This window comes from Gavia stellata, chromosome 20 (assembly GCF_030936135.1).
Source record: "Gavia stellata isolate bGavSte3 chromosome 20, bGavSte3.hap2, whole genome shotgun sequence".
In the NCBI taxonomy this organism is placed as follows: domain Eukaryota; kingdom Metazoa; phylum Chordata; class Aves; order Gaviiformes; family Gaviidae; genus Gavia; species Gavia stellata.
In genome coordinates this window covers 16,141,297-16,168,124 of record NC_082613.1, presented here as the reverse complement: position 1 = coordinate 16,168,124, position 26,828 = coordinate 16,141,297, and the positions used below count along the sequence as shown (strand labels likewise).

General features: G+C 52.7%; 1 protein-coding gene across 1 annotated transcript in view; it reads right to left on the bottom strand.

Moving 5' to 3' along the window:
- MMP24 (matrix metallopeptidase 24) overlaps positions 1 to 11,354 on the bottom strand; it is a 47,484-nt gene extending 36,130 nt beyond the window's left edge. The window contains exons 1-4 of the mRNA XM_059827073.1: positions 11,250 to 11,354; positions 8,997 to 9,145; positions 2,416 to 2,532; positions 63 to 367 (exon numbers count right to left, since the gene is read on the bottom strand). Of these exons, the coding sequence (XP_059683056.1) occupies positions 63 to 367; positions 2,416 to 2,532; positions 8,997 to 9,145; positions 11,250 to 11,354 (676 nt within the window). The remainder of the gene's footprint in view (positions 1 to 62; positions 368 to 2,415; positions 2,533 to 8,996; positions 9,146 to 11,249) is intronic.
- Between the last annotated feature and the right edge of the window lie 15,474 nt (positions 11,355 to 26,828).

Below are 26,828 nucleotides of genomic sequence, written 5' to 3'. Positions count from 1 at the left end.
AAGCCTGTCACTGTGTCTACGTTCAACTTATCCTTGTTTTGAAAAATGATCTGCGCTCTTACCATCATGATTAGAATTTCCCAGGGTCCACGGTTCATCTGAATCGAAGTGAGTATCTCCTCCTATTCCTGGTCCAGGGAAGTAAGCATGAGCTAGGAATCCACCTTCTCCATCAAACGGAGAACTGTCTCCATGGAAACCAGAAGCAAAAAATATCATAATATCTGCCTCCTTTCTGTCATTTTTAATTTCATGGTAAGGGACCTCTTCAAAGGTAAGTGGTGTCACTCTCTGCCAAACATCAAATGCCTGACGAATAGCTCTCCTCGTATCAATCTCTCCAACCTTGGGGGTATAGTTGTGTACACTGTGTGAATGAGAAAGAAGGGTTGTTTAAATCTGCAGAATGCATTCGAGACTTCTTATAATTCTAATACATAGCCACATCTACAGAGTTTCCATTTCCAAAGGATCTTTATTTCTTTTGCAGACACTACTTTGTGCATGCAAAGTTTTGCTGTCACAAATAAAGTTACCAACAAAACTACAGCCCTGGTCTGGACTACATTTATTTAATAAGACTCTTCCCAATACTTTGGCTGATCTTGCATTGCTTCTTAAAAACCTGACAGCCTTTCAAATCCTGGTGTAGACAGCTAAGCAACTTAATTTAAAAGTGTAAATTACTTCAGATTTTGTTTGAAATTATCATACTAAAATGGAACCCAGTGTATGAAAAACACTGACTGCTATAATTCTTCTTGAGAAACAAACCTTTCAGTAAACTACACAACCTTACTTATATGAGCAGCTTCATTCTCAGGGCTACTCAAAATACTTCAGAGCTCACAGGAGTGATGGACCTGCCAATTTTGTGCAACTCAGTCCATGTCAGATGATGATACAGAGTTGGGGGCGGGGGGGGGGAAGTTTAACCGCACATAAATTTCCCGTAATTGTAAACTTTAGCTTAAAAAGTGCTGCTCATGAGGTGGTTTTTGTGTGTGCATATAACAGAGTCAAGACCTATTAAACTTGGCTTGGGGAATACGAAATATCTATGTCATGGAAGCAACTTTCAGTCTTTAATGAAACTGGCTCAATTTAATATAATGATTGTCAGATGAAAGACACCGTAATACATTCAGTGGTAAAACAAGATTATTTATCACTTGAATGGCACACTACAAATACTGAAATTGGAAAGTTAAACAACTACTCCTTTGACAATGGCAGAAGTGAAGCCATCTGCCAACCTGCTTCCTGTGGTTATGCATACGCTTAAGATATGTTTTATTTATAAGATTATATACCAGTTTTCCCTAAGGTCCAGAAAAGGTTAGAAGCAGGATCTGACTCTCAGACCTTCACATACAGAAGGTGTCCCTCTACAATTTGAATTAAAGCAATGATTATTGGTGGAAGCTTTCAACTAGTCCCCAAAGCTAGACCCTCCTCCCAGTCTCTGCAGTCCCTCACTGTTTGCTGAAGAATCCTGCTCCTCCTTTCTCAGAGCTCTCAGCAGAAGCAACAGAGTGCCCCAGCCCCTGATTCTCTTTCCCTTCACACCGCATCTCTTCCTACACATTCTGGCACCTTCCCCATGCTGGTCACTCATATTTCTACCTCTTCACCACACACTTTCTTTCTGTCTTAGCCTTGCTCACCCGTATCCTCTCCTTAATGTCTACATTCCTAATTTTTACCCCTCTGCAACCTCCTTTCCCCCTCCAAAAACATTAAAAGGTTACACTTTCAACTAGAGAGGGGGTTAATTTTATTTTGAAGTATCAGAAACTTCCACTGGCATCATTCAGCAATTGCCTTTCAAAAGCTAAGGTTCAAATGATTAAATGACTCAAACAATACACATCTCTGGGAATCAATCGTCACTACGTAACACTTATTTGACACCAGTAGCCCACTACAGCATATTGCCTCACCAGGCCTAAGTCTGGACAACAGCTACTACATGAGCATAAGTAAAACCTCTGCAAAAATAAATATTCAGTAAAATGTTGTAAATCAGTAGAGGGAGAAAGCATCATGCCTTTAGACAATGACGTTCTTTCTGCTTTAATGGTTTGTTAAAGAAGACACATGATCTAAGGGCTAGAGTCTTAGATTTCTAAGGGAACAGAAAGGGGCTCACTAGGATTTTCCTACCAAAATTACACAACTGATGGCTGGGATTTAAGCGCCTTTACTGATCAGTTATTTTCTAATTGACAATAGACTCTTCATTTACTCCAGTGCTCTGAAAGTATTCCCTTCCACCATGATCTGAGAATGAAAGCCTCAACTAGGCATTACAGGGAAAAATCCAGTTTTTAAAAGTACTTGCAAAATTTGCATACCAAGCAAGTACAGAATGTTTTTTTCCCAAAACAAAAAGGGGCAGGGAGGGGTCTATACCTGTAGGTTATGTGCTTCTGCCTCCACTTTTGTCCAGTTAGTGCATACCGCTTTTTCCTCCTGCTACGGCGTAGGTGGGGATGATCTGGAACTCCACATCGAGGCTTCTTCATCCACCTGGAAGGGAAGGAAAGAAAAAGCAAGCTAACAAAGTGTTTGGAAAACAGATTCAAAAGAACTCAGGGAGTGACTGGAAGACCTCTGAGAGATGGCCAGTGCAGACACCAAGAAGGGCTCACTCTTCCCCCTCTTGGGTTTATGCTCTTTGCACAGAGTTGTACACCCCACCTCTGCTGGCAATCCACACACTTCGGCACACCAAAAAGAATTCATTTTTCCTTTTGGAAACACAGATACCAGATCAGGTAGCCCTTATGTTTGACAAGAGCTTAATGATGACAATGCCACATAACAGACCCAGATCAAAATTGCACGTGCGTGTGCACCGGGATCAAACTCTCCTATCACCTACTTTATCCACTCTCCATTTGTTAAAGTGCTCCTGTGCCAGTTAAAAATCCTCCAATTCATAATTCACTAAATAAGATTGAACAAATGCAAACACAACCCTCCCAGATAATGACTAAGGCTTTCACCTGTAATGACCAGAACAGATCACTCCAATCTGTGGGTCACAGTCACCAAATTCTGTTAGGTCCTCCCCATAACCCTTAATTCTTTAGATGTCACTCATGATGTAGGAAACTCTTGCCTCTATGGCCAGATGAACTGGAAGAGCAAAGGATGCTGTCCCTTGCATGGGGATCCATGCGCTATTACCAGAGAAGTCAGGTGTCCTCCCCTACCTCCAGCCTTAACAGCTCTTTTGCTTATTTCTTGCACCAGCTTGAGGGTGGTGAAACACTGGCACAGATTGCCCAGAGAAGTGGTAGAGTCTCCATCCTTGGAGGTATTCAAAACCCAACTGGACATGGTCCTGGGCAACCTGCTCCAGCTGTCCCTGTTTGAGCAGGGAGTTGGAGTAGATGATCTCAAGAGGTCCCTTCCAACCTAAACGATTCTCTGACAAGGAGAAATAGACTGTATCCCAGAATACTATCTTGCGTGCTGGTGTGGGCACACTCCAGAGAAGTCAGAAGTGGCTTATGGAGGAATGAATCTGCCCATCACTGCATGTGGCAACAGGGAAAAAAGGAGACAGTGACAGAAACAGAGGAACTACAGGTACTGGTCTCCAGAAGTCCCAGCACAGCAACTTTCTGTCCCAGCCACATTCTTTAGGATTTTGTAGCGCAGCCCAGGACAGGAGACCAGAGCCCAGGAATAATGCAAGCAGTCTCTGGCCACGGCCTCCCAAGCACACTGGCACTGCCCTCAGCCTCCTGCTTGGGCTGCTGCTGGGGACATTGCCACTGGCATTCTTCAGACATTTTATGCATTTCATCCACTTACTCTGATAGCAAAGGCAAGTGTCCACTGTGACACAATGCCTTAAGAACACATTGCAGGACATGGAATGCAGAAACATGCCACTGCCTGGTCACACAGGAGAAGAGTGTTGTAGCCAGTCCTGGCAGATATCTTACACAGGACACCAAATTCTCTCCCCTCTCCTCAGCAGGGTTTCTCCCACATCCCTGGCCACCTGGGGGACAACTTTTGGCCTCCAAATGTAGACATTCCTCCATCAGCTGCAGCCAGCCAATGGCAAGTAGTCCATATGTGCCCACATGCTTGAGCCTAAACAATATACTTCTTATCTTTCAAAAATATTAGCCCCACACCTTCAGGAAGGGAGTGTCTTCCCATCACCAGCAGATCATTTACAAGACTTCTTTCTGGGACACCTTTTAAATAAAAAACAAATAGACAGACACTTGCTTTGTACAGCCTCGCAAGAACATTCTTTCACAGCACACATACCTGCAGCCAAGCAGCTGACCTTTCCTTAGTCAACTTCCTGTATGTAAAAACGACGGGCACTTAGAAATTTCAGTGCAGTCATCTGTCATCTTCTCCCCACCAAGAATGGAGCAAATGAGAGTTGTTATACATATTGTACTGTACCTGACAAGAACCCAAGCTGTGTATATAAAGCTAGCACAGATCTTCCCCACTTACATTACCTTACATTTATCAGTACGGTCTGTCTTTCAGAAATCTAAGCAACCTGTGGAAACCAGATCTGTCTTGCCCACACAACTGCTGCCACCTTCAAAGAAAAGCAGTACCTCTAAGGTTTGCTTTTAGAAAAGCCATATTAATTCAACCGCAGTACACCATGTTTTTCCAAGTGTCCTTTATCTGTGTTCTTTTGCATTGCTTCTACCACTTTGATAGAGAGATGTTAGGCTTACTGTAGCCTGTATTCTCCTAGATATTTCCTAAGTATTTTTTTAAAAAATTCCAGTCATATGATATGGTACAGAGTTTTTAGCATAACCTTACACAATCCACAGTGTGAATTAGGTTTTCAACTCTTGAACTTCATGAGAACTCCAGTACTCTGAACATCATGATCATCAGGCAGGCCCTGATTACAGTCAGAAAATGACCTTCTGTTTTATCTTTACTAGTATCATCTGGAAGACCGAAAGGTAACAGGGGAGTGCTACCAAACCAATGTGGATGTGTAGGACAAGTCACCAGGACTTTCCAGGACAGTGCTTGCTATGCTGACACACTAGCAATACATGGCCAAGTCCCTCACACCTCAACATCTGTTTCATGTACGAACACCAGCTGCCCCTTCCCAACACCTGCCCTACGCTGAGCATGCTGCAGGAAATCAGCCCCCACCCAGATTAGTCCCATGCTATCAAAGCCAATCAGAACTGCACAGAGATCCGACCAAAAGTTAATTCCCTCAAAGACAGTCAAATTCCCTCCCCCTGTGCCAGCTCCATCACAACATACGGACACAGGGCGGGGCAACGGGGCCATTCCAGAGGCAAGCTGCAATACCAGTGCCCTGGGCTCTAAGGGCTTCTTGAGCCAAAGCTTCCAAGGTCCCAGCATTTGCAGAGCTCATGAAAGACAAAGCTGCCTAACTCCTCTTTCAACCCCATTACACTTAGGCCTGTCTGAACTCCCATATTCTACCACAGTTTGTTCCACAGCTCAGCTACACACTTCCTGAAACAGATCTAGTAAAAAAGCCCAACTACCTGGTTAGAGCTAGGCAGTACCCAAGTTGTCAACAGCCTGTGCTAATGTCAAGCTGAGAATGTTTATCTGGATCAGTTCCCTGGTTCAACTTACTTTCCAGACGTATGGGCCCTACTCTAATCACATGAGCTAGGGTAGAAGTCCAGCCATCTCTTCTTTTCTCAGCAGCGCAGATCTATGGCAAAATAATCACAAAGCTGTAGCTTGCTGCCATTGATCTTCTTTAGCTGAGCTTTTTGTCAGCCATTCTCTACTGAGCAGTTCAGATAACCCTTTCTGTGTTCCAGGGGATTTATAAAAACACATCACATCAGAAACAACAAAAGACAATTACTTGAAGCAGGATTCAGATACTTATAGTTGCTTCCCCCTGCCCTTTTTTTTTCTTTAAATATGGGTACCAATAACACTGGATCATCAAAATTTATACTTGGCACTGTTTATGGATAGACTATTGCATTCCTCCAGCTGCTTGGCATGCAGAAAACAGGTAATTTCCAAAAGCAGTGACATCCAGCTCTCATCCAGATACAGCTGCTTTCCCCAGTTCAGGCTCCAAGCCCTCCACATGACTCTCCTAAATAGAGGAAGCTGTCACTCTCTATCATCTGAGCTGGTGGGAGTGGTATCTTTAAACAGCTGTGTCGTACACCCCAAGGTGAGGGACCTACACAGCAGGCTCAAGACAAAGCACAAGACACTTCCAACACAAGTAAGACTATTTCTTGGTTCCCTCCAGGGCCATGTGATTGATTACGACGAACACAACAGTCACCACTTTTGTTAGGTGCTAGCGTGCCTTCTCTTCCGGCACGCTCCCAGGACTATATCCTTGCCCAGCTGCTGAAGAAAATTACAATTCAACCCACTAGCTGCAGACAGACACAAAGTTTGCTGAGGCACTGTCAATTGCAGGGTACGAGGAAACCATTTTACGTATTCTCCCCTGCTCTCCTTACAGGAAACTACATAGCCTCAACCTGCTACCTCAGGACAGCCCCTCTACTGAACGGACCCCCACCCCACCTTCCTTTCGGGTACCAGTAAGCAACACCAATGGTGGTGTTCCTTCCCGTTTCCCACTCCCACTGGCAGTGCCTGCACGGTAGCTTTCACACACTTGGGTACCACTCTTGGAGGAAAGAACAAGCTGGGGATTTGGGGGCGTGTGGGGAAGGGGATGAAACACTTTAGGCTTCCATAATAAGTGTGAACAGAATATGCAGAGTTTTGTTGCCTAACAAAGAAACCATAGAAAATAATAACTTCGCACTCTGACTGATTCTAAAGTCACTTTAAAGGCACAAAGCTTATGACACTGACAGAAGTGACAGAAAAATTCATAACTGCAATCTCCAAACTCATAACACAGACTGAAATAACAGCTTAGCAAGCACCTGATTAACTCAGAGCTCTCGGAGCCAGCCTGCCTTGCTAGCTCTTCTCCTTTTGCTCAGCTTCTACAACCAGGTCTGAGGAAGTGACAGCCCAACAAGGCCCAGCCAGACATGCCCCTCCAACTCAAAGTACAGGGTCACTGCTAACAGCAATTAGGACCTCTTTTTCCTTTCATGTAATTTCTAGGTAGGTACTCCTGCTCCACCCTGCCATTCAACATACGGACCTTCTGATTCAGGACAGATGGAGGTAGAGGAACCGAAGATGCCTGCAAAGCACGCCTGTGTTTGGTGGCAGCTGAGGTTTCAAGCCTTTGGAGACTCGAGTTTCAGAAGAGGGAACCATCTAGGTTTTTCACCCATCAGCTTTTGGGTGTTCATGCACCAATCAACCCCTGTCCGTATATAAACTCAGTAAAACGTGGGCAACACATTCCTTTCCCCCAGGAAAATACTTTTACTTACTAAAGCAGGGACTCTCACATGCAGTTTGCTCCCTTCCCCTGTCACCCACAGGGCAGCAGAAGCAGCTCCCTAAGTTTCCAAACTAGCACCCCAATATCATAGCCCCTTCTTCCCCCAACCCCTTCCAACTCATAAGCATCCCAGCTGCAAGCTTCTACACACCCACTGCACATACACAACCTTGCTCTCTGGCTCTGCTTCAGCATTCACTTATGAATTGTATTATTAATGGCAGAGATCTCCGATGGAGAATCCCCACCTTTAAAAAGTATTTCATTTTCAACTCATTTGAAGAGCAAACAAGCAGGATTTTCTCTATCCCTCAATGGAGAACAAGGGGCTTTTCCTGTGAGCTAAAGGAGAGAATGTTACATTCCCTGGAGAGGCACTCCCAGTCCAGGATGATCCCCTCCTGCCTAATTCACTGATTTCTTCTGTTTCTCCCTCTTCTTGTAGTCTGGAAGGCATACAACCAAACCCCTTTGTTCTTCACACTATTTGGTTAGTCTGTGCCCCCTTCTTTTGTGCTACTCTGTCCCTTTTGCCAGCAGAGTGCCATAACAGGAGAGACGATGAACTAGGCAGAGCACACTCTAAAAGGGTCTGCCAATGCAATAAGCAAAGGTCAAGGGGAAACTCTCAGACAGGGCCTAAGCAAGTTCTATTATTTGTGCTTTCTTTTTTTGCTCACCATGACATGCTTCTGTCCCCCAGAAAGCATTGGTAGGACCTTATCTGCATTCTGCTTAATCAACAGATGCTCCCCTAGTCCAGACCAACAGCAGGCAGATTCAGCCAATACGTGACATCCAGGCAATCAGACAACAGGAAGCCAGTCAGGTAGCAGCAACAAATGCTGCTTCTGCGCCAGAACACTGCTTCTGCACCAGAACAGCCCTTCCGCACCACACTGTGCAGTACATACTGAAGAGCAGACTAAAGGCAACAGCCTTCAAAGAACAAAGTCACTCCAGCCTAGGTGATTTAGACCAATGCTTCTGTGCTATCAAAGACACCTGTCACAAACAACGAATAACACATGGTCAATATACAGCAGAGAACATCTAACGTCCAATAAATGGCAACCATCGACAGCTATCATGACCCTTGACTATCATCATCAGACTACAATAACTCACTTCAACTCAGAACTACAGATCTCCACAAATAGCATCTATGGAGATCCACAACTCCAATTAATTAAGAAATACATTAGAAGCCATTTTTGGAGCCAGATTTTCACCTAAATCCAGACAGAGATGGAAATAAGTGAAACCCTTGATGTTCTCCACTTTCAGAAGCTCAAAGGATTCACGCTTTGCCTGTGCACCAGCAATGGGGATCTATGTACAAAGAACAACATTTAACAAGAGCTTCCCCTCACATTTGCAATCAGTACTGTTGGCAAAAAGAAAAGGTGGAGTTGTCCACATATTTTTGTTAGGGACACCTTTTCATAATCAACACTTCTCTGGCTGAGTCAGTCAAATCTACCCCTTTTGAGGACTTCTTGTAGCTGGAATAATTACCCAGGTAATATGACAATGCATTAAGAAAGGGAAAGACAAAATTATCCTACGTTAATCTTACTCAATAGTTGTCTGGTCCAAAACTCCTGTTACTGGGATCCCATAAAACTGTTGCATAGTGGCAACTGCGGACTGCACAGCTTTTCCCGACTGCAAGGCAGACATTTGGCTGTCAGATGGAAGTAAGTAGCCGTAAGTTTTTAACCAACCCTGAAAAAGAAAGAAACAGATGGTAAGATGCCACAGTAAGTTTTCAACTTAACAGATCGGAACATTTCCTCAAAAGAAAAAGCGATGAACTAGCCCAAAAAATTCAACCACCTCTCTTTTTTTGGTTAGGTTTGGTAATATCATCTGATCCCCAGGAAGGGCTGAAGACCCAGCTTAATATCACCTGTCCTGACAGGACAATGCAGACCTGCCAATTAAAAATGGCCATCATCCCTACTGATTAACGGGGGCAGACTTATGTCTTTGGAGCACCAGAAATGCCCAAGAAGCTCTGTCCTTGTTCCAGAGACCTCCTGTGCACCCTGTCACCTTGCCATCTCAAGATTTCTCAGTCCCCACAGCAGCATGCTCCCAATAACCCATTGCCCACCACCTACTCCTGCCTCTGGACCATGACTCCAAGCAAACAGTTTAACAGCCCTGGGCAATCCCTGCAAACACAGGTTCAGCTTTGCGCTTGCACTGAGCACAGGGGTATTTCTTTCAATTTAAAAACAAAACAAAACAAAACAAAACAACAACCACCCAAAAAACACACTCAGAAAGTTTGCAGGGACTCTGGTTAGATGGATTTTGCCTCTACTAATAGCAGGTATCTAGCAAATTGTCAGAACAGGAAAATAGCCAAGTCTCCTCAAGGAGCTTTGTCCCTTTTCCCCACCTCCCCCCTAAAATGCAGCCTTAGATAAAACCACATGTCGAACTGGTCAAAATGCTAAGGACAGCTTTTTCAAAAACACCCATTAATTCAGATTTTTTTTTCCTCCTTCTCTTCTCCCCCCTCACTTTGATACCACAGGAAAAAGGAATATTAATTCACCATTAAGCACAAATGCCAATAAAACCTGAATGAAGGCTTGCTTTCATAAACTTTTCACCATAACTTTTCATGCACGCACCCCAGTGTTTCTTTCTTCTGGCCAATACCCCAGCCCTCCGATTCAATATTTAGACCAGGATTACTATGAGATCAACATACATCCCATAAGCTTTTTCCAGCCACGAGGACAATCCATCTGACCCCCAGGACACAGTCCTCAACACACAAGCACTGATGAATCATCTGCGTGCACTGCTCTCACACTGACAGCCTGATCACTCAAGGCAGGGGGGAGAGGAGAGGCATGTCTTCCCTTAACATAACACAGCAGCAGGAAAGGGGCTCAAGTCAGGAGGAGCACAAGAGGGAGAACAATCCCCATTTCTTTGTGGCAACAAGAAGATACCAGAATCCATTGGGAAGAGAGAAAGGCTTTGCTTCCAAAACAGGAGAAAGAAGGTGTAAGACAGCATCCGGGCCAGGCATGGCAAAGTTCACCAAGTAAATGAACATACAGCGCTATTCAACATGGACATCGCCAATGGCTCAAAATAAAGCCAAGCTGCAAGGCTGCTTGGAGACTGGCCATTTGCTACCACTGCCTTGGCATCTAGCATTGGCCCCTGACAAACACAGACCTTCAGTCTGACCAAAATAAGCTGCCCTTGAGCAGCAAGGGCAGAGCATACTAACCAAAACAGCTCTGAGTGGGGTTACTCCCGAGTACCCCCTTTCCCTCCCGGCCAGGCTCGGCAGCAGGCGGGGGAAAGGGACACCACACGATGCCTGCACAGACACTAAGAGAGCCTCCTCCCGGGAGGCTGATGCTCAGAGCACACAGGAGGGTCCCGGCTGCCTTCGCCTGCCGGTTCCCAACCTGCCCAGGCACAGGCAGAGGAGCTGCCAGCGACTGTGGCTGCACATCTAAGCCCAGCCCGGCAGCAGCAACCAAGAACGGCCGGTTCGGAGAGCGGCACGACGAGGGCCTACAGGCGATGCAGGAAGGCTTCCGGCGGGCAGCAGCGCCCAGGCGCGGCGACAGCACTGGAGCCGGGCGCGGAGGAGCCGGGGAGCCGCTGCCCGCCCAGCTTCCCAGCCCGCTCCCGGGCCAACGCAGCGCATAACCCGGCCCCGGGCTTCCCGTCCCCCGGTAGCCCAGTCCCAGCTGCAGCACCACTGGCCTCGCCGCCCCACAGAGCCGCCCGGCCCCGCTCCCCTCAGCGCCCCGCCCGGCCCCGGCCCCCCTCCCGCTCCCAGACCTACCCGGCCGGTGCTGGTGTCGGCGGCGGCGGCGGCGCGGAGCAGGGCGCAGAGCAGCGGGAGCAGGGAGCCCGCCGCGGCCAGGCCCCGGCGCCGCCTCGGCGCCATGGCAGCGCGGCGGGGCTCCGGCCAGCGCTCCGGCCCAGCGGCGCGGGCTGCGGCTGCGCGGGGAAGCCGGAAGTGAAAGGCAGCCACCGCTGCGCAGCCTCGTCGGCGCAGCCTCTTCGGCGGGCCGGGCCGGGCCGGTGGCTGCGGAGCGGGCCTACCCCGCGAAGGACCGCAGCACGGCCCCGGGGATGTGCGCCCGGCTGGCGAGAGGGCCCTGGCCGCGCTTCCCCCGCGGGAAGGGCCCGGAGCCGGGCGCTACCAGCCCCGGGTCACCGTCCCTCAGGGGTTTTGCCACACAACCGCCTCTGGCTGCAGGCAGGGGAGAGCGCGGAGGGGATCGCAGCGGCCCCGGCCCTTTCGCAGCACCAGGGCAGATGCAGGAGGGCCGAGGACTTAGCGGGTCTCTTCTCTCACGGTGGGGATGTTTCCTGTTCTTAAAGGTCCCACTCCCTGCCATGGCTACCTCACGTTGTCTTCGGCTGCAGCCTGAAGAGCTTCAGCAGACGTGTGTAGAAGCCCCAGGTGCAGGAGGCCAGCTGTATACACCTCCTAACAACCCTGAGGAGACGAGGAAAAGTGGGGCTGGCAGTTTGTTGGCCTGAAAGGAGGTGGCGTGCTTCTGAGATGTGCACACAGGTGGAGGCATGGGGTTCTGTTTGACCTCAGAGAGACCCACGGGCTTTGTCACACTCCGTTTCTCTCCTTCGTTTCACTCGAGACCAAAAACGGTGTCTTGTGGTGACAGGTTGAAGGAAGAGGAGGTTGTGGATGGCAGCCCCCTGGCCCTATTTACACAACTACCAGGGCAATGTTGGATACGTGGAGAAAGGTCATTCGAGTATTTACCCGCAACCTGAGCTGAAAAGTGTATTCTAAGTGCATTAATACCATCTGCACAGGTTAGAACCACTATCTTTTCTGCTTCTGTCGCTCATAACTAATGGTATACATGAGAAAAAGCATTACAACACTGATGGAATGGGGCACCAAGTTCCACCCGCCTGTAAGAGCTTTTATCCCATGGTTAGGGGTTGCAAAACTAGAAAGGGCAATTGCAAATGTGTCAAAAGACCTAGAAAAAGCCATTAATGAAATCACAAATAGTATTCTAGCCCTACAGGAAGAAATCACAAATGGTAATACCGAATCAATTAGCCTTAGACTACCTATTAGCAGCACAGGACAGAGTATGTGCATTATTGAATAATAGCTGCTGGTTTTATGTAAATCAAGACCAGAAAAATGAAACTGATGTAAGCAAGATAAAGACTCATTAAAAAATATTACATGAAGAAAGGCAGGGATCTCCCCTAAATCTGTTTAGGTGGTTAACCTCTTGGCTCCAAGACCTAGGTATAGGACTGTGAGCTAAAAGGATTTTGGTTTTGTCTTCACTATCTTATTTTGCTTCATAATTATATATGTGTGTTTACAATGTTGTATTGATTTATGAACTCAATTAACTACTAAATTAATGAATACTGTGGTGTGACCCTGGCGGTCAAAAGAAAAGGAGGGACTGTTAGGAAAAACCTCGTTCCCTAACTGTTGTACCAATTACTCTTCAAAGTATGAAATTGTATGAACATTGTTAAGACATATATAGTTTACATTGCATACCGCATATTCTTGGTAAAGTAAGCATGACTAAAGGACCACAGCTCATTACAAGGAGAAGGACAGCCCCCAACCTGAAGAAGAAGGGATACTCCTTGGACTGTGGAGAAAATGCCAACCTGCCAGCCCCTCCAACTCCTCTGTGGCATGATAACTGATATGGCATTGTAACTGTAACAAGTAACATAACTGGTAACTGTAACAAGACCAACTCCAGGGAAGTTTAGGTCAAGAAAGAAGCAGATGGATGACAAAACCATAAAATTATAGATGCTTTGACCCCACTCTGAAGGAGTTCAATGAGTACAGGCAGTATCTGACCACACCCGTGCACCCCCAGCCCACCCACTGGTGGGGTGGGGTGAGGAGCAGAAAAAGCCTTGGTCTGTGTGAGCCCTGCTCAGCAGTAGCTAAAACATTCCTGCTTTATCAACATTGTTTCCACCCCAAATCCAAAACACAGCCCCATACTAGCTGCTATGAAGAAAGTTAACCCTATCCCAGCCAAAACCAGCACACATATTCATACAATTTCCGAGAACTCATTAATATATGTATATGCTCATTATGCATGCATCTCCAGGTACACAGGTGGTCGTCTAAGGTCCTCTGGTGGTCGTCCATAGTCTTCCTCATGGTGTCCTCTAGTTCAACCCAATTTTTGCGAACGCTCAGCTTAGTTGCAAAATTCCATTCTTGGAATCTTCCTAGAGTTTTCCTCAGTTTACTGATCAGGCCTACAACTTATTCTCCTGAGAAGCAAACCCTACCTATTCACAATGCTACATTGCTTAACAGTTAGTTTATGATTAAATCACGGATAAATCATACCTAGTTACCATCACACAAGATACATAATTTCATTTTTCATTAATCGCTCTCTGGATTATACTGTTCTATCAATATCCATACTTAAAATAATCAATGGTTATTTCTATTAATACCTATTGATTGGCATTCTTGATACTCGAATCAAGATGGGAAAGGTAAGGAACTTTCCAAGCCGCATCACTGGTGCATATCAGGTCACATTATTACGGGACTCAAACAAAACTTCTCTATTCGATTCTTCATCGTTCCATCTCGTTACTATTAGTTCCTTAGTACGGAACAGTGACTCCCTGCTGAGGTTCCTATGGTTATTGTTTCACACTTAACAATCCTAACAACTTCTGCATTTGTATTATATTATTTTATTTATTAATCAAACTTAACCTTTCTATATGATCAAATCTTGATTATTTTAAAAAATCAGAGTATTTACAAAAGGAGAACGTGCAAGAGACTGCTTTGGAAGGCAAGAAACATCATTCCTGGGCTGCAGACTTTGCTGTATCCCTTGAGACCCATACTAATCACCTGCACGTACAATTTATTACTCTCCCTGTTTCTTGCCTTTGTTTAACGAGCGGGCCTGGCAGCAGGTCTTCAGTTCAAAAGCTGCCGCTGCCACAATGACCTGAGGAGGACAGGCAATGCACCGCTGGGGCACGCACTCGTTGCGCTGGATGGTGGGGCTGCCATTCAGCAGGAGCTGGACGGGCTGGAGGAACGGGCCATCGGAGACCTCACCAAAGCCAGCCAAAAAGCGTTAGGAAGTGAGAGCAGAAGCGAGCAGCAGCCACGAGGGCAGGGGAGGCTGGGCAGGGGGCAGAGAGGTGTCCGGGCCGAAGGGGAGCCTGAGGAAAGGAGAGGAGAGGGGTTTCCCTCGGCCTGTGCTTGTCGTCTGTGTTTCTCAAGACGCCACTCAGGCATTAGATGCTGACAGTGATGGGCCAAAAATCCAACTCAGTGCGCTTCCCCGAGTTGAGGCCGCTTTGCCCGTGGCAGGGAAGAGGCCTAAAAAGGAAAAGGGGTAAACCCGAGCAAAACCCGAGCATCTTTGGTGCAGCGGTTCCTTGCATTTCTTCCCGGCCGGCGAGGTTGCCTGCTTTGCTTCACAGGCTCACAGAACAGGTGAGGTGGGAAGTGGCCTCTGGAGATGACCTCTCAAAGCCCGGTCAGCCGGAGCGGGTGGCCCACGGGCCTGTCCAAACGGGCCTCCAGGCGGGCCCCCGACACGGGCCGGTGGGCAGCAGCCGGGCGGGGGCACCTCGACGCAGTGATGAAACAGTAGGGCGGCGTGGCAGCGCAGTGATGCGACATGGTGGCAATGTGACAACGCGACAATGCGACAATGCGCCGTTGCTCTATATAGCCGCTCGCTGGGAGACCAGCCAGGGCAGTCGCAGCTGGGTGCCTCTCGAGCGAGAGGAGTCAGCGCAGGCTCGCAGCTCCCGGAGAGCGCTCGGAAGGAGCCGTGGAGCACCGTCTCACCGCTGGCGTCCGAAAGGCAGACGCACTGCTGAGTGCACTGGGACAGAGGAGAGAGGTGAGCAGCGGGCCAATGGAGAGGCCTCAGCCGGGGAGCCTGGGACATGGCGGGGCTGCTCCGGGGCCTCGGGACGTGCCCTTTCTTGCAACTGCCGTGCAGGAGGCTCATTGAGCTAACGCCTGAGCGTCTCTGTCTTCCTAGCTCGGGCACAGAAGACAGCACCTGGGAGAAGGAGCTACTGGGCTGATGGACCCTGTGCTGCTGGACCTCCCGCTCGGGGTCAAGATCCCTGTGCTGCCCGGCTCCAAGCCTGTCTTCAGCAGGGCAAAGCTGGGGGAAAAGGTAAAGGAAGTAGAAAGGGGTAGAAAAGCTCTCGTCTTTTACGGGGTCCCCGCCATTCAGAGAAGTCCTCGTGGCCACCTGCTCTCTCCAGCGGGACCTGCAGCCCTTCTGTCGGACAGGGTCGGGGCGTGGAGGGAAGCTCCTGGCTCCGTGGTGCCGAGAGAAAGAGGACTTGCCCATAGCAGTGCTCCAGGCTGGCCAGAGCTGGATGGAGAAGAGTGTTGGCGTCAGGTCTTCCAACTACCTTTACCTTGCCACAAGGACAGCTTGGCACCCCTGGGGAGCGCAATCCCATTTTGCAATCCGAGTGAATTGCCAGAGGAAAAGACATGGCTGTAGGCACCCTGTGTGCGTGCGGAGCTCGGAAGCGCGGTCGTCCCTGCTGCTCTCTCCTGCCCCGTTCAGCATCTGGAACATCTCTCTTACAGCTTCACCGGCCCTCATGCTACTTTGACCTGGGAGATCCCTACTGTCGCCTCTTGCGCACAGAGTACAACAGCCTGCATGACCCGCATCTGCAGGAGTACCACAACCGCAAAGACAACATCCGGAGGCTGAAAAGAGCGGGTTACGTCACCAGCGATGGCAAAGTAGGTCTGGACGTCGCTGGGCTGATAAAACGGCTTCCCTCCGAGCGGGGTTCCCCGAGCGCAGAGGGAGCGTGTGCAGAGGAGCAGCTCCCCTCCCACTGGCTTGGGGCTGCTTCGGGGAAGGAAGTCTGCGTAGCTGGCTTGACAAGCGCTTGGGTGATTTCTCCTCTCGTCTCTCCGTAGGTGGTTTGCACTCTGAAGGAGTTCAATGAGTACAGGCAGTATCTGACCACGCTCAAGCTGGAGGCAGAGAAAGCGTTCAGGCGGGAAGAGGTAGGCAACGCTCAGTGTTCGCGGACACCTATGAGCGGCACGGTGCGAGGGCTGGGGCTTTACTTGCTGCATCTCGGGGAGGCGGTCAGTGCAGAAGAGGTGAGGGCTGTGCTGCTGGGCCGGGCGTTGTGGCGGGGAAAGGACTGCCCGGCTCGGAGCTGAGCTAGCGCAGGCTGCTGGGGTGGGCACGGGCAGGAAGGTCCTGTGCGAGCAGGCAGAGTCCTGAGGGAAGCCCTTCTCTTCTGCCCTCGTCACGTGGCTGAAGCAGAGTGCTGGCCTGGGCCCCGCGTGCAGCCTCAGCACGCAGGGGCAGGGGCGCTTGTCTGGCAACAGCGAGCCACAACCTGGTGTCACCTTTCAGGAAAGGCTTCGGCAACACCTGGCCAAACTAAAGGATGCCCCCAAACTGCCGGGAGCAATCGACCCTTCTCGCCTGGCAGAGCGGCTGCTGCAGCCTCAAAAACCGTCTTGCCCGCCTCCACCCAAGAGCAAAAAGATCTCCGCGAAATCGGGGCGGTGCAGAAGAGTGAGAGCAGCTTTGGACGAAGGCCAAACCTACTCCCAACCTGAGTTGGGACAGGAAGGTGCCAGGCTGCCCAGGAGGGTGAGTGGCGATGCTGACTCCGAGAGGAAGCCAGACGTCACTGCAAAGCGTGTGTTCCATGCTGCGTTTGAACAACCACCTGCACCAGAAGCCCAGGAGTTTGAAGAGGTGGCTAAGACTGTGGTGCAGGAACTGTTGGAGAGGGTGAAGGCTCCTCGGGATCAGGCTGTCTGCGGTTCCAGGAGGGCTGCCCTGGGGCTCAGAGGAAGATCGTGTGGCAGCGCCGGAAGAGCACAGCCTTCGGAGACTTCTCCTCCAGATCGCCGGCAGGAAATTAGACGGGTGGCCAAAGAGCTTGTTACGACCGTGTTGGAGAGCTTGGTGGAGCGATTGCCATCCAGCACGTCCAAAGCGTCTGAGCCAGGGCCTGCAGCCAGGCGGAATGAGCGGTCTGTTGCCAGAGAAGCCACCCGAGGGGGCAAACCCGAGGAAGAGAAATCGGGGCAAACGGAACTAGCAGCTGCCGACAGAGCATCTTCACAGGCTTCCCTTGACAAACTCGCCAGAGAAATTGTTGACAGTGTTTGCTGCGCCTTGGAGGCCTTTGCAGCTTCTCAGTTTGAACGAGATTCTGGCTGCAACTACTCCGAAATCCTGGAGCTTCCCAGGGGGAATCTCCCCAACAGACAGCCATCCCAGATGCCCTTCTCAAGGCAGGGCCTGGAAGAAGGACGAGGATTCCCCAGAGCATCTGAACAGCAGCGCCTGGAAGCAAGCAAGGGAGCAAAGTTGCCTGTGTTACAACCACTGCCAAATCCAACCGCTGCTGATGTCTTGCGACTCCGTCGCACGGCTGCCGAGGAGAGCATCCAAAATGACGTCTCCAGAGTTCAGCAGCACCATGCAGTGCGGAGCGCGTATGCCAGCACCATTGTCGCTGAGGTTCTTGGAACGGTGACGAAGAAGTTGGAGAGAGAAATGAAGGCAAAGCCAACAGCCTTAGGCAGCGCTTTGGCTATAAGGGCCACGGCAAGCTGGATCGTTGCCTCTGTGTTAGAGCGGATCTGTCGACCTGGGCCTGCACTGACCCCCGAACCGAATTTCGGAAGGCGCGTCGCAAAGCCGCCCGCACCACCAGGTGGAAAGGACAGCTATCCCGCTGAGGACGCCCTCCCCTCCATGGGCTCCCAGTTCTCCAGGCAGCCCGTCCCTCCGGCGGGTCCGAAGCCTCCTGCCCAGACAGGAGCACGGCGCAGATCCGTGCGCGGAAAGCTTGTCTGAGGCCAGCCCCAGCAGCCCGTGTCAGATACGAGGGCGTTAGTTGGGAGGCTTGCGGACGATGTCCTGAGGAGGCGTGCGGCAAGAGAGGTGTAGAGCCCCCGGGCAGCGCCAGCAGGCAGCACACACAGACCTTACACCCTTGTGCTTGCAATAAAGAGTTTACTCCCAAGTGCTTGCTTGTGCCGACCTTCTTTCAAGCCAGGCATACTGTGCCTGGGCATTTTCCCTGCAGTAATCTGTCTCATCTTCTTCCCTTCTATAGCCTCTGTCACGCCGAGACCCAGTTCTACAGGGAATCTTAACTAGCATTTTGGTCTCGTTTAGCCAGCTTTGCTGCCGGGCTAGTGGAGGGACGGGTCCAGTCCTAGGGTGCCTGGTTTTCACGTGCTTTGAAGGACAGGGTTACTCTTTGCCTTGAGATCCTTTTTCCAGGGCCCTTTCTCCTCAGAGTGAGCTCCCCCCGAAGCTCTGCACAGATACCTGCTCTCACTGTGCCTGGGATGGACGCCGGCGTCTCCACCTGGGGACCGCTCTGCCACATGTCGTTTGGGCCTCGTCTGTCCTGAGGAGGGACGCAGGTATATTGTGGAGGCCCAGAATCGTGCACGTGAGCAGGTTCGAGCAGCCCGTGCCAGGGCTCAGCCACAGGGGAGCGGTGGGAGCCAACCCCCTCTCTAACGGGAACTCACTACCCTGCTGTGCCGCAGGCTGGGCCTTTGACGGTCTCCCATGCAGCATCCCCTGGGGAAGGGAGGCCTTCAGTCCCACCAGGAGACAAGTCAAATGGTTGACAGAGAAGGGGAAATTCAAACTGCAGCTGCTCAGCAGTGGCAATCTGTGACCGAGGCATGATCTGGCACGGAGGGCAAGAAGGCCCCACGGCAAGAAGGGGTTAAACTGGCTGGAAGCAGGGATGCCAGAGACAGAAGGACTCCCTGCAAGGGACTGTCCTTTCCCTGGGTGATAGGAAGCAGCCTCGGCACTGTCTTGTAGCCATCCTGGAACGGGAGCTCTCAGGGGCCACCTCTGGGCAGCAGAGCTGGTGCGGGAGATGGACCCGCGGCCCACGGCCTGGCTGAGGTGCCCCATGCAAACCGCTCGTGGGATGGGTACTGGTGCAAGTGGATGTAAGGAATCTGCTTGTGACGCATCTTTGCAGACTCCATGTAGAACCGCTTAGCGCAGCAGGACTCTGCCCAATGCATTGGGCGTTAATTTTTATTTTTTTTTAGCATATATTTAAGCACAAGCACGTGTTTGATTCGCCTCGAGGGGTACCATAAAAATCCCCCGAGAGCAGGAAACGGAGCCTGGCCCACCCACAAAAACCTCTCGAGGCTTTGGCTTAAGACTCTGCCCACCTGCAGAGAGAAAGTAACACCAGCTGCAGGTAGCCTACAGCAGGCACCTCGAGGGGCACTCACAGCCCTGGGACACAGGGAACAAGGGACGTGTGCTGCAGAAATTGTTTAGCTCTAACTTCGGGAAGGCCTTCCCACATGAACTGCTAGGTACCGGAGGCTGTGGGCAGTGGGTCAAGCTAAGGCCTGAACTCCCTCAGTCTCTCTCTCTTGCCTTTGTTTAACGAGCTGGCCTGGCAGCACCTCTTTAAAAAGTTTAAAAGCTTTAAAGCAGTTTAAAAGCTGCCGCTGCCACAGTGACCTGAGGAGGACAGGCAATGCACCGCTGGGGCACGCACTCGTTGCGCTGGACGGTGGGGCTGCCATTCAGCAGGAGCTGGACGGGCTGGAGGAACGGGCCATCGGAGACCTCACCAAAGCCAGCCAAAAAGCGTTAGGAAGTGAGAGCAGAAGCGAGCAGCAGCCACGAGGGCAGGGGAGGCTGGGCAGGGGGCAGAGAGGTGTCCGGGCCGAAGGGGAGCCTGAGGAAAGGAGAGGAGAGGGGTTTCCCTCGGCCTGCGCTTGTCGTCTGTGTTTCTCAAGACGCCACTCAGGCATTAGATGCTGACAGCGATGGGCCAAAAATCCAACTCAGTGCGCTTCCCCGAGTTGGGGCCGCTTTGCCCGTGGCAGGGAAGAGGCCTAAAAAGGAAAAGGGGTAAACCCGAGCAAAACCCGAGCATCTTTGGTGCAGCGGTTCCTTGCATTTCTTCCCGGCCGGCGAGGTTGCCTGCTTTGCTTCACAGGCTCACAGAACAGGTGAGGTGGGAAGTGGCCTCTGGAGATGACCTCTCAAAGCCCGGTCAGCCGGAGCGGGTGGCCCACGGGCCTGTCCAAACGGGCCTCCAGGCGGGCCCCCGACACGGGCCGGTGGGCAGCAGCCGGGCGGGGGCACCTCGACGCAGTGATGAAACAGTAGGGCGGCGTGGCAGCGCAGTGATGCGACATGGTGGCAATGTGACAACGCGACGATGCGACAATGCGCCGTTGCTCTATATAGCCGCTCGCTGGGAGACCGGCCAGGGCAGTCGCAGCTGGGTGCCTCTCGAGCGAGAGGAGTCAGCGCAGGCTCGCAGCTCCCGGAGAGCGCTCGGAAGGAGCCGTGGAGCACCGTCTCACTGCTGGCGTCCGAAAGGCAGACGCACTGCTGAGTGCACTGGGACAGAGGAGAGAGGTGAGCAGCGGGCCAATGGAGAGGCCTCAGCCGGGGAGCCTGGGACATGGCGGGGCTGCTCCGGGGCCTCGGGACGTGCCCTTTCTTGCAACTGCCGTGCAGGAGGCTCATTGAGCTAACGCCTGAGCGTCTCTGTCTTCCTAGCTCGGGCACAGAAGACAGCACCTGGGAGAAGGAGCTACTGGGCTGATGGACCCTGTGCTGCTGGACCTCCCGCTCGGGGTCAAGATCCCTGTGCTGCCCGGCTCCAAGCCTGTCTTCAGCAGGGCAAAGCTGGGGGAAAAGGTAAAGGAAGTAGAAAGGGGTAGAAAAGCTCTCGTCTTTTACGGGGTCCCCGCCATTCAGAGAAGTCCTCGTGGCCACCTGCTCTCTCCAGCGGGACCTGCAGCCCTTCTGTCGGACAGGGTCGGGGCGTGGAGGGAAGCTCCTGGCTCCGTGGTGCCGAGAGAAAGAGGACTTGCCCATAGCAGTGCTCCAGGCTGGCCAGAGCTGGATGGAGAAGAGTGTTGGCGTCAGGTCTTCCAGCTACCTTTACCCTGCCACAAGGACAGCTTGGCACCCCTGGGGAGCGCAATCCCATTTTGCAATCCGAGTGAATTGCCAGAGGAAAAGACATGGCTGTAGGCACCCTGTGTGCGTGCGGAGCTCGGAAGCGCGGTCGTCCCTGCTGCTCTCTCCTGCCCCGTTCAGCATCTGGAACATCTCTCTTACAGCTTCACCGGCCCTCATGCTACTTTGACCTGGGAGATCCCTACTGTCGCCTCTTGCGCACAGAGTACAACAGCCTGCATGACCCGCATCTGCAGGAGTACCACAACCGCAAAGACAACATCCGGAGGCTGAAGAGAGCGGGTTACGTCACCAGCGATGGCAAAGTAGGTCTGGACGTCGCTGGGCTGATAAAACGGCTTCCCTCCGAGCGGGGTTCCCCGAGCGCAGAGGGAGCGTGTGCAGAGGAGCAGCTCCCCTCCCGCTGGCTTGGGGCTGCTTCAGGGAAGGAAGTCTGCGTAGCTGGCTTGACAAGCGCTTGGGTGATTTCTCCTCTCGTCTCTCCGTAGGTGGTTTGCACTCTGAAGGAGTTCAATGAGTACAGGCAGTATCTGACCACGCTCAAGCTGGAGGCAGAGAAAGCGTTCAGGCGGGAAGAGGTAGGCAACGCTCAGTGTTCGCGGACACCTATGAGCGGCACGGTGCGAGGGCTGGGGCTTTACTTGCTGCATCTCGGGGAGGCGGTCAGTGCAGAAGAGGTGAGGGCTGTGCTGCTGGGCCGGGCGTTGTGGCGGGGAAAGGACTACCCGGCTCGGAGCTGAGCTAGCGCAGGCTGCTGGGGTGGGCACGGGCAGGAAGGTCCTGTGCGAGCAGGCAGAGTCCTGAGGGAAGCCCTTCTCTTCTGCCCTCGTCACGTGGCTGAAGCAGAGTACTGGCCTGGGCCCCGCGTGCAGCCTCAGCACGCAGGGGCAGGGGCGCTTGTCTGGCAACAGCGAGCCACAACCTGGTGTCACCTTTCAGGAAAGGCTTCGGCAACACCTGGCCAAACTAAAGGATGCCCCCAAACTGCCGGGAGCAATCGACCCTTCTCGCCTGGCAGAGCGGCTGCTGCAGCCTCAAAAACCATCTTGCCCGCCTCCACCCAAGAGCAAAAAGATCTCCGCGAAATCGGGGCGGTGCAGAAGAGTGAGAGCAGCTTTGGACGAAGGCCAAACCTACTCCCAACCTGAGTTGGGACAGGAAGGTGCCAGGCTGCCCAGGAGGGTGAGTGGCGATGCTGACTCCGAGAGGAAGCCAGACGTCACTGCAAAGCGTGTGTTCCATGCTGCGTTTGAACAACCACCTGCACCAGAAGCCCAGGAGTTTGAAGAGGTGGCTAAGACTGTGGTGCAGGAAGTGCTGGAGAGGGTGAAGGCTCCTCGGGATCAGGCTGTCTGCGGTTCCAGGAGGGCTGCCCTGGGGCTCAGAGGAAGATCGTGTGGCAGCGCCGGAAGAGCACAGCCTTCGGAGACTTCTCCTCCAGATCGCCGGCAGGAAATTAGACGGGTGGCCAAAGAGCTTGTTACGACCGTGTTGGAGAGCTTGGTGGAGCGATTGCCATCCAGCACGTCCAAAGCGTCTGAGCCAGGGCCTGCAGCCAGGCGGAATGAGCGGCCTGTTGCCGGAGGAGCCACCCGAGCGGGCAAACCCGAGGAAGAGAAATCGGGGCAAACGGAACTAGCAGCTGCCGACAGAGCATCTTCACAGGCTTCCCTTGACAAACTCGCCAGAGAAATTGTTGACAGTGTTTGCTGCACCTTGGAGGCCTTTGCAGCTTCTCAGTTTGAACGAGATTCTGGCTGCAACTACTCCGAAATCCTGGAGCTTCCCAGGGGGAATCTCCCCAACAGACAGCCATCCCAGATGCCCTTCTCAAGGCAGGGCCTGGAAGAAGGACGAGGATTCCCCAGAGCATCTGAACAGCAGCGCCTGGAAGCAAGCAAGGGAGCAAAGTTGCCTGTGTTACAACCACCGCCAAATCCAACCGCTGCTGATGTCTTGCGACTCCGTCGCACGGCTGCCGAGGAGAGCATCCAAAATGCCGTCTCCAGAGTTCAGCAGCACCATGCAGTACGGAGCGCGTATGCCAGCACCATTGTCGCTGAGGTTCTTGGAACGGTGACGAAGAAGTTGGAGAGAGAAATGAAGGCAAAGCCAACAGCCTTAGGCAGCGCTTTGGCTATAAGGGCCACGGCAAGCTGGATCGTTGCCTCTGTGTTAGAGCGGATCTGTCGACCTGGGCCTGCACTGACCCCCGAACCGAATTTCGGAAGGCGCGTCGCAAAGCCGCCCGCACCACCGGGTGGAAAGGACAGCTATCCCGCTGAGGATGCCCTCCCCTCCATGGGCTCCCAGTTTTCCAGGCAGCCCGTCCCTCCGGCGGGTCCGAAGCCTCCTGCCCAGACAGGAGCACGGCGCAGATCCGTGCGCGGAAAGCTTGTCTGAGGCCAGCCCCAGCAGCCCGTGTCAGATACGAGGGCGTTAGTTGGGAGGCTTGCGGACGATGTCCTGAGGAGGCGTGCGGCAAGAGAGGTGTAGAGCCCCCGGGCAGCGCCAGCAGGCAGCACACACAGACCTTACACCCTTGTGCTTGCAATAAAGAGTTTACTCCCAAGTGCTTGCTTGTGCCGACCTTCTTTCAAGCCAGGCATACTGTGCCTGGGCATTTTCCCTGCAGTAATCTGTCTCATCTTCTTCCCTTCTATAGCCTCTGTCACGCCGAGACCCAGTTCTACAGGGAATCTTAACTAGCATTTTGGTCTCGTTTAGCCAGCTTTGCTGCCGGGCTAGTGGAGGGACGGGTCCAGTCCTAGGGTGCCTGGTTTTCACGTGCTTTGAAGGACAGGGTTACTCTTTGCCTTGAGATCCTTTTTCCAGGGCCCTTTCTCCTCAGAGTGAGCTCCCCCCGAAGCTCTGCACAGATACCTGCTCTCACTGTGCCTGGGATGGACGCCGGCGTCTCCACCTGGGGACCGCTCTGCCACATGTCGTTTGGGCCTCGTCTGTCCTGAGGAGGGACGCAGGTATATTGTGGAGGCCCAGAATCGTGCACGTGAGCAGGTTCGAGCAGCCCGTGCCAGGGCTCAGCCACAGGGGAGCGGTGGGAGCCAACCCCCTCTCTAACGGGAACTCACTACCCTGCTGTGCCGCAGGCTGGGCCTTTGACGGTCTCCCATGCAGCATCCCCTGGGGAAGGGAGGCCTTCAGTCCCACCAGGAGACAAGTCAAATGGTTGACAGAGAAGGGGAAATTCAAACTGCAGCTGCTCAGCAGTGGCAATCTGTGACCGAGGCATGATCTGGCACGGAGGGCAAGAAGGCCCCACGGCAAGAAGGGGTTAAACTGGCTGGAAGCAGGGATGCCAGAGACAGAAGGACTCCCTGCAAGGGACTGTCCTTTCCCTGGGTGATAGGAAGCAGCCTCGGCACTGTCTTGTAGCCATCCTGGAACGGGAGCTCTCAGGGGCCACCTCTGGGCAGCAGAGCTGGTGCGGGAGATGGACCCGCGGCCCACGGCCTGGCTGAGGTGCCCCATGCAAACCGCTCGTGGGATGGGTACTGGTGCAAGTGGATGTAAGGAATCTGCTTGTGACGCATCTTTGCAGACTCCATGTAGAACCGCTTAGCGCAGCAGGACTCTGCCCAATGCATTGGGCGTTAATTTTTATTTTTTTTTAGCATATATTTAAGCACAAGCACGTGTTTGATTCGCCTCGAGGGGTACCATAAAAATCCCCCGAGAGCAGGAAACGGAGCCTGGCCCACCCACAAAAACCTCTCGAGGCTTTGGCTTAAGACTCTGCCCACCTGCAGAGAGAAAGTAACACCAGCTGCAGGTAGCCTACAGCAGGCACCTCGAGGGGCACTCACAGCCCTGGGACACAGGGAACAAGGGACGTGTGCTGCAGAAATTGTTTAGCTCTAACTTCGGGAAGGCCTTCCCACATGAACTGCTAGGTACCGGAGGCTGTGGGCAGTGGGTCAAGCTAAGGCCTGAACTCCCTCAGTCTCTCTCTCTTGCCTTTGTTTAACGAGCTGGCCTGGCAGCACCTCTTTAAAAAGTTTAAAAGCTTTAAAGCAGTTTAAAAGCTGCCGCTGCCACAGTGACCTGAGGAGGACAGGCAATGCACCGCTGGGGCACGCACTCGTTGCGCTGGATGGTGGGGCTGCCATTCAGCAGGAGCTGGACGGGCTGGAGGAACGGGCCATCGGAGACCTCACCAAAGCCAGCCAAAAAGCGTTAGGAAGTGAGAGCAGAAGCGAGCAGCAGCCACGAGGGCAGGGGAGGCTGGGCAGGGGGCAGAGAGGTGTCCGGGCCGAAGGGGAGCCTGAGGAAAGGAGAGGAGAGGGGTTTCCCTCGGCCTGCGCTTGTCGTCTGTGTTTCTCAAGACGCCACTCAGGCATTAGATGCTGACAGCGATGGGCCAAAAATCCAACTCAGTGCGCTTCCCCGAGTTGAGGCCGCTTTGCCCGTGGCAGGGAAGAGGCCTAAAAAGGAAAAGGGGTAAACCCGAGCAAAACCCGAGCATCTTTGGTGCAGCGGTTCCTTGCATTTCTTCCCGGCCGGCGAGGTTGCCTGCTTTGCTTCACAGGCTCACAGAACAGGTGAGGTGGGAAGTGGCCTCTGGAGATGACCTCTCAAAGCCCGGTCAGCCGGAGCGGGTGGCCCACGGGCCTGTCCAAACGGGCCTCCAGGCGGGCCCCCGACACGGGCCGGTGGGCAGCAGCCGGGCGGGGGCACCTCGACGCAGTGATGAAACAGTAGGGCGGCGTGGCAGCGCAGTGATGCGACATGGTGGCAATGTGACAACGCGACGATGCGACAATGCGCCGTTGCTCTATATAGCCGCTCGCTGGGAGACCGGCCAGGGCAGTCGCAGCTGGGTGCCTCTCGAGCGAGAGGAGTCAGCGCAGGCTCGCAGCTCCCGGAGAGCGCTCGGAAGGAGCCGTGGAGCACCGTCTCACTGCTGGCGTCCGAAAGGCAGACGCACTGCTGAGTGCACTGGGACAGAGGAGAGAGGTGAGCAGCGGGCCAATGGAGAGGCCTCAGCCGGGGAGCCTGGGACATGGCGGGGCTGCTCCGGGGCCTCGGGACGTGCCCTTTCTTGCAACTGCCGTGCAGGAGGCTCATTGAGCTAACGCCTGAGCGTCTCTGTCTTCCTAGCTCGGGCACAGAAGACAGCACCTGGGAGAAGGAGCTACTGGGCTGATGGACCCTGTGCTGCTGGACCTCCCGCTCGGGGTCAAGATCCCTGTGCTGCCCGGCTCCAAGCCTGTCTTCAGCAGGGCAAAGCTGGGGGAAAAGGTAAAGGAAGTAGAAAGGGGTAGAAAAGCTCTCGTCTTTTACGGGGTCCCCGCCATTCAGAGAAGTCCTCGTGGCCACCTGCTCTCTCCAGCGGGACCTGCAGCCCT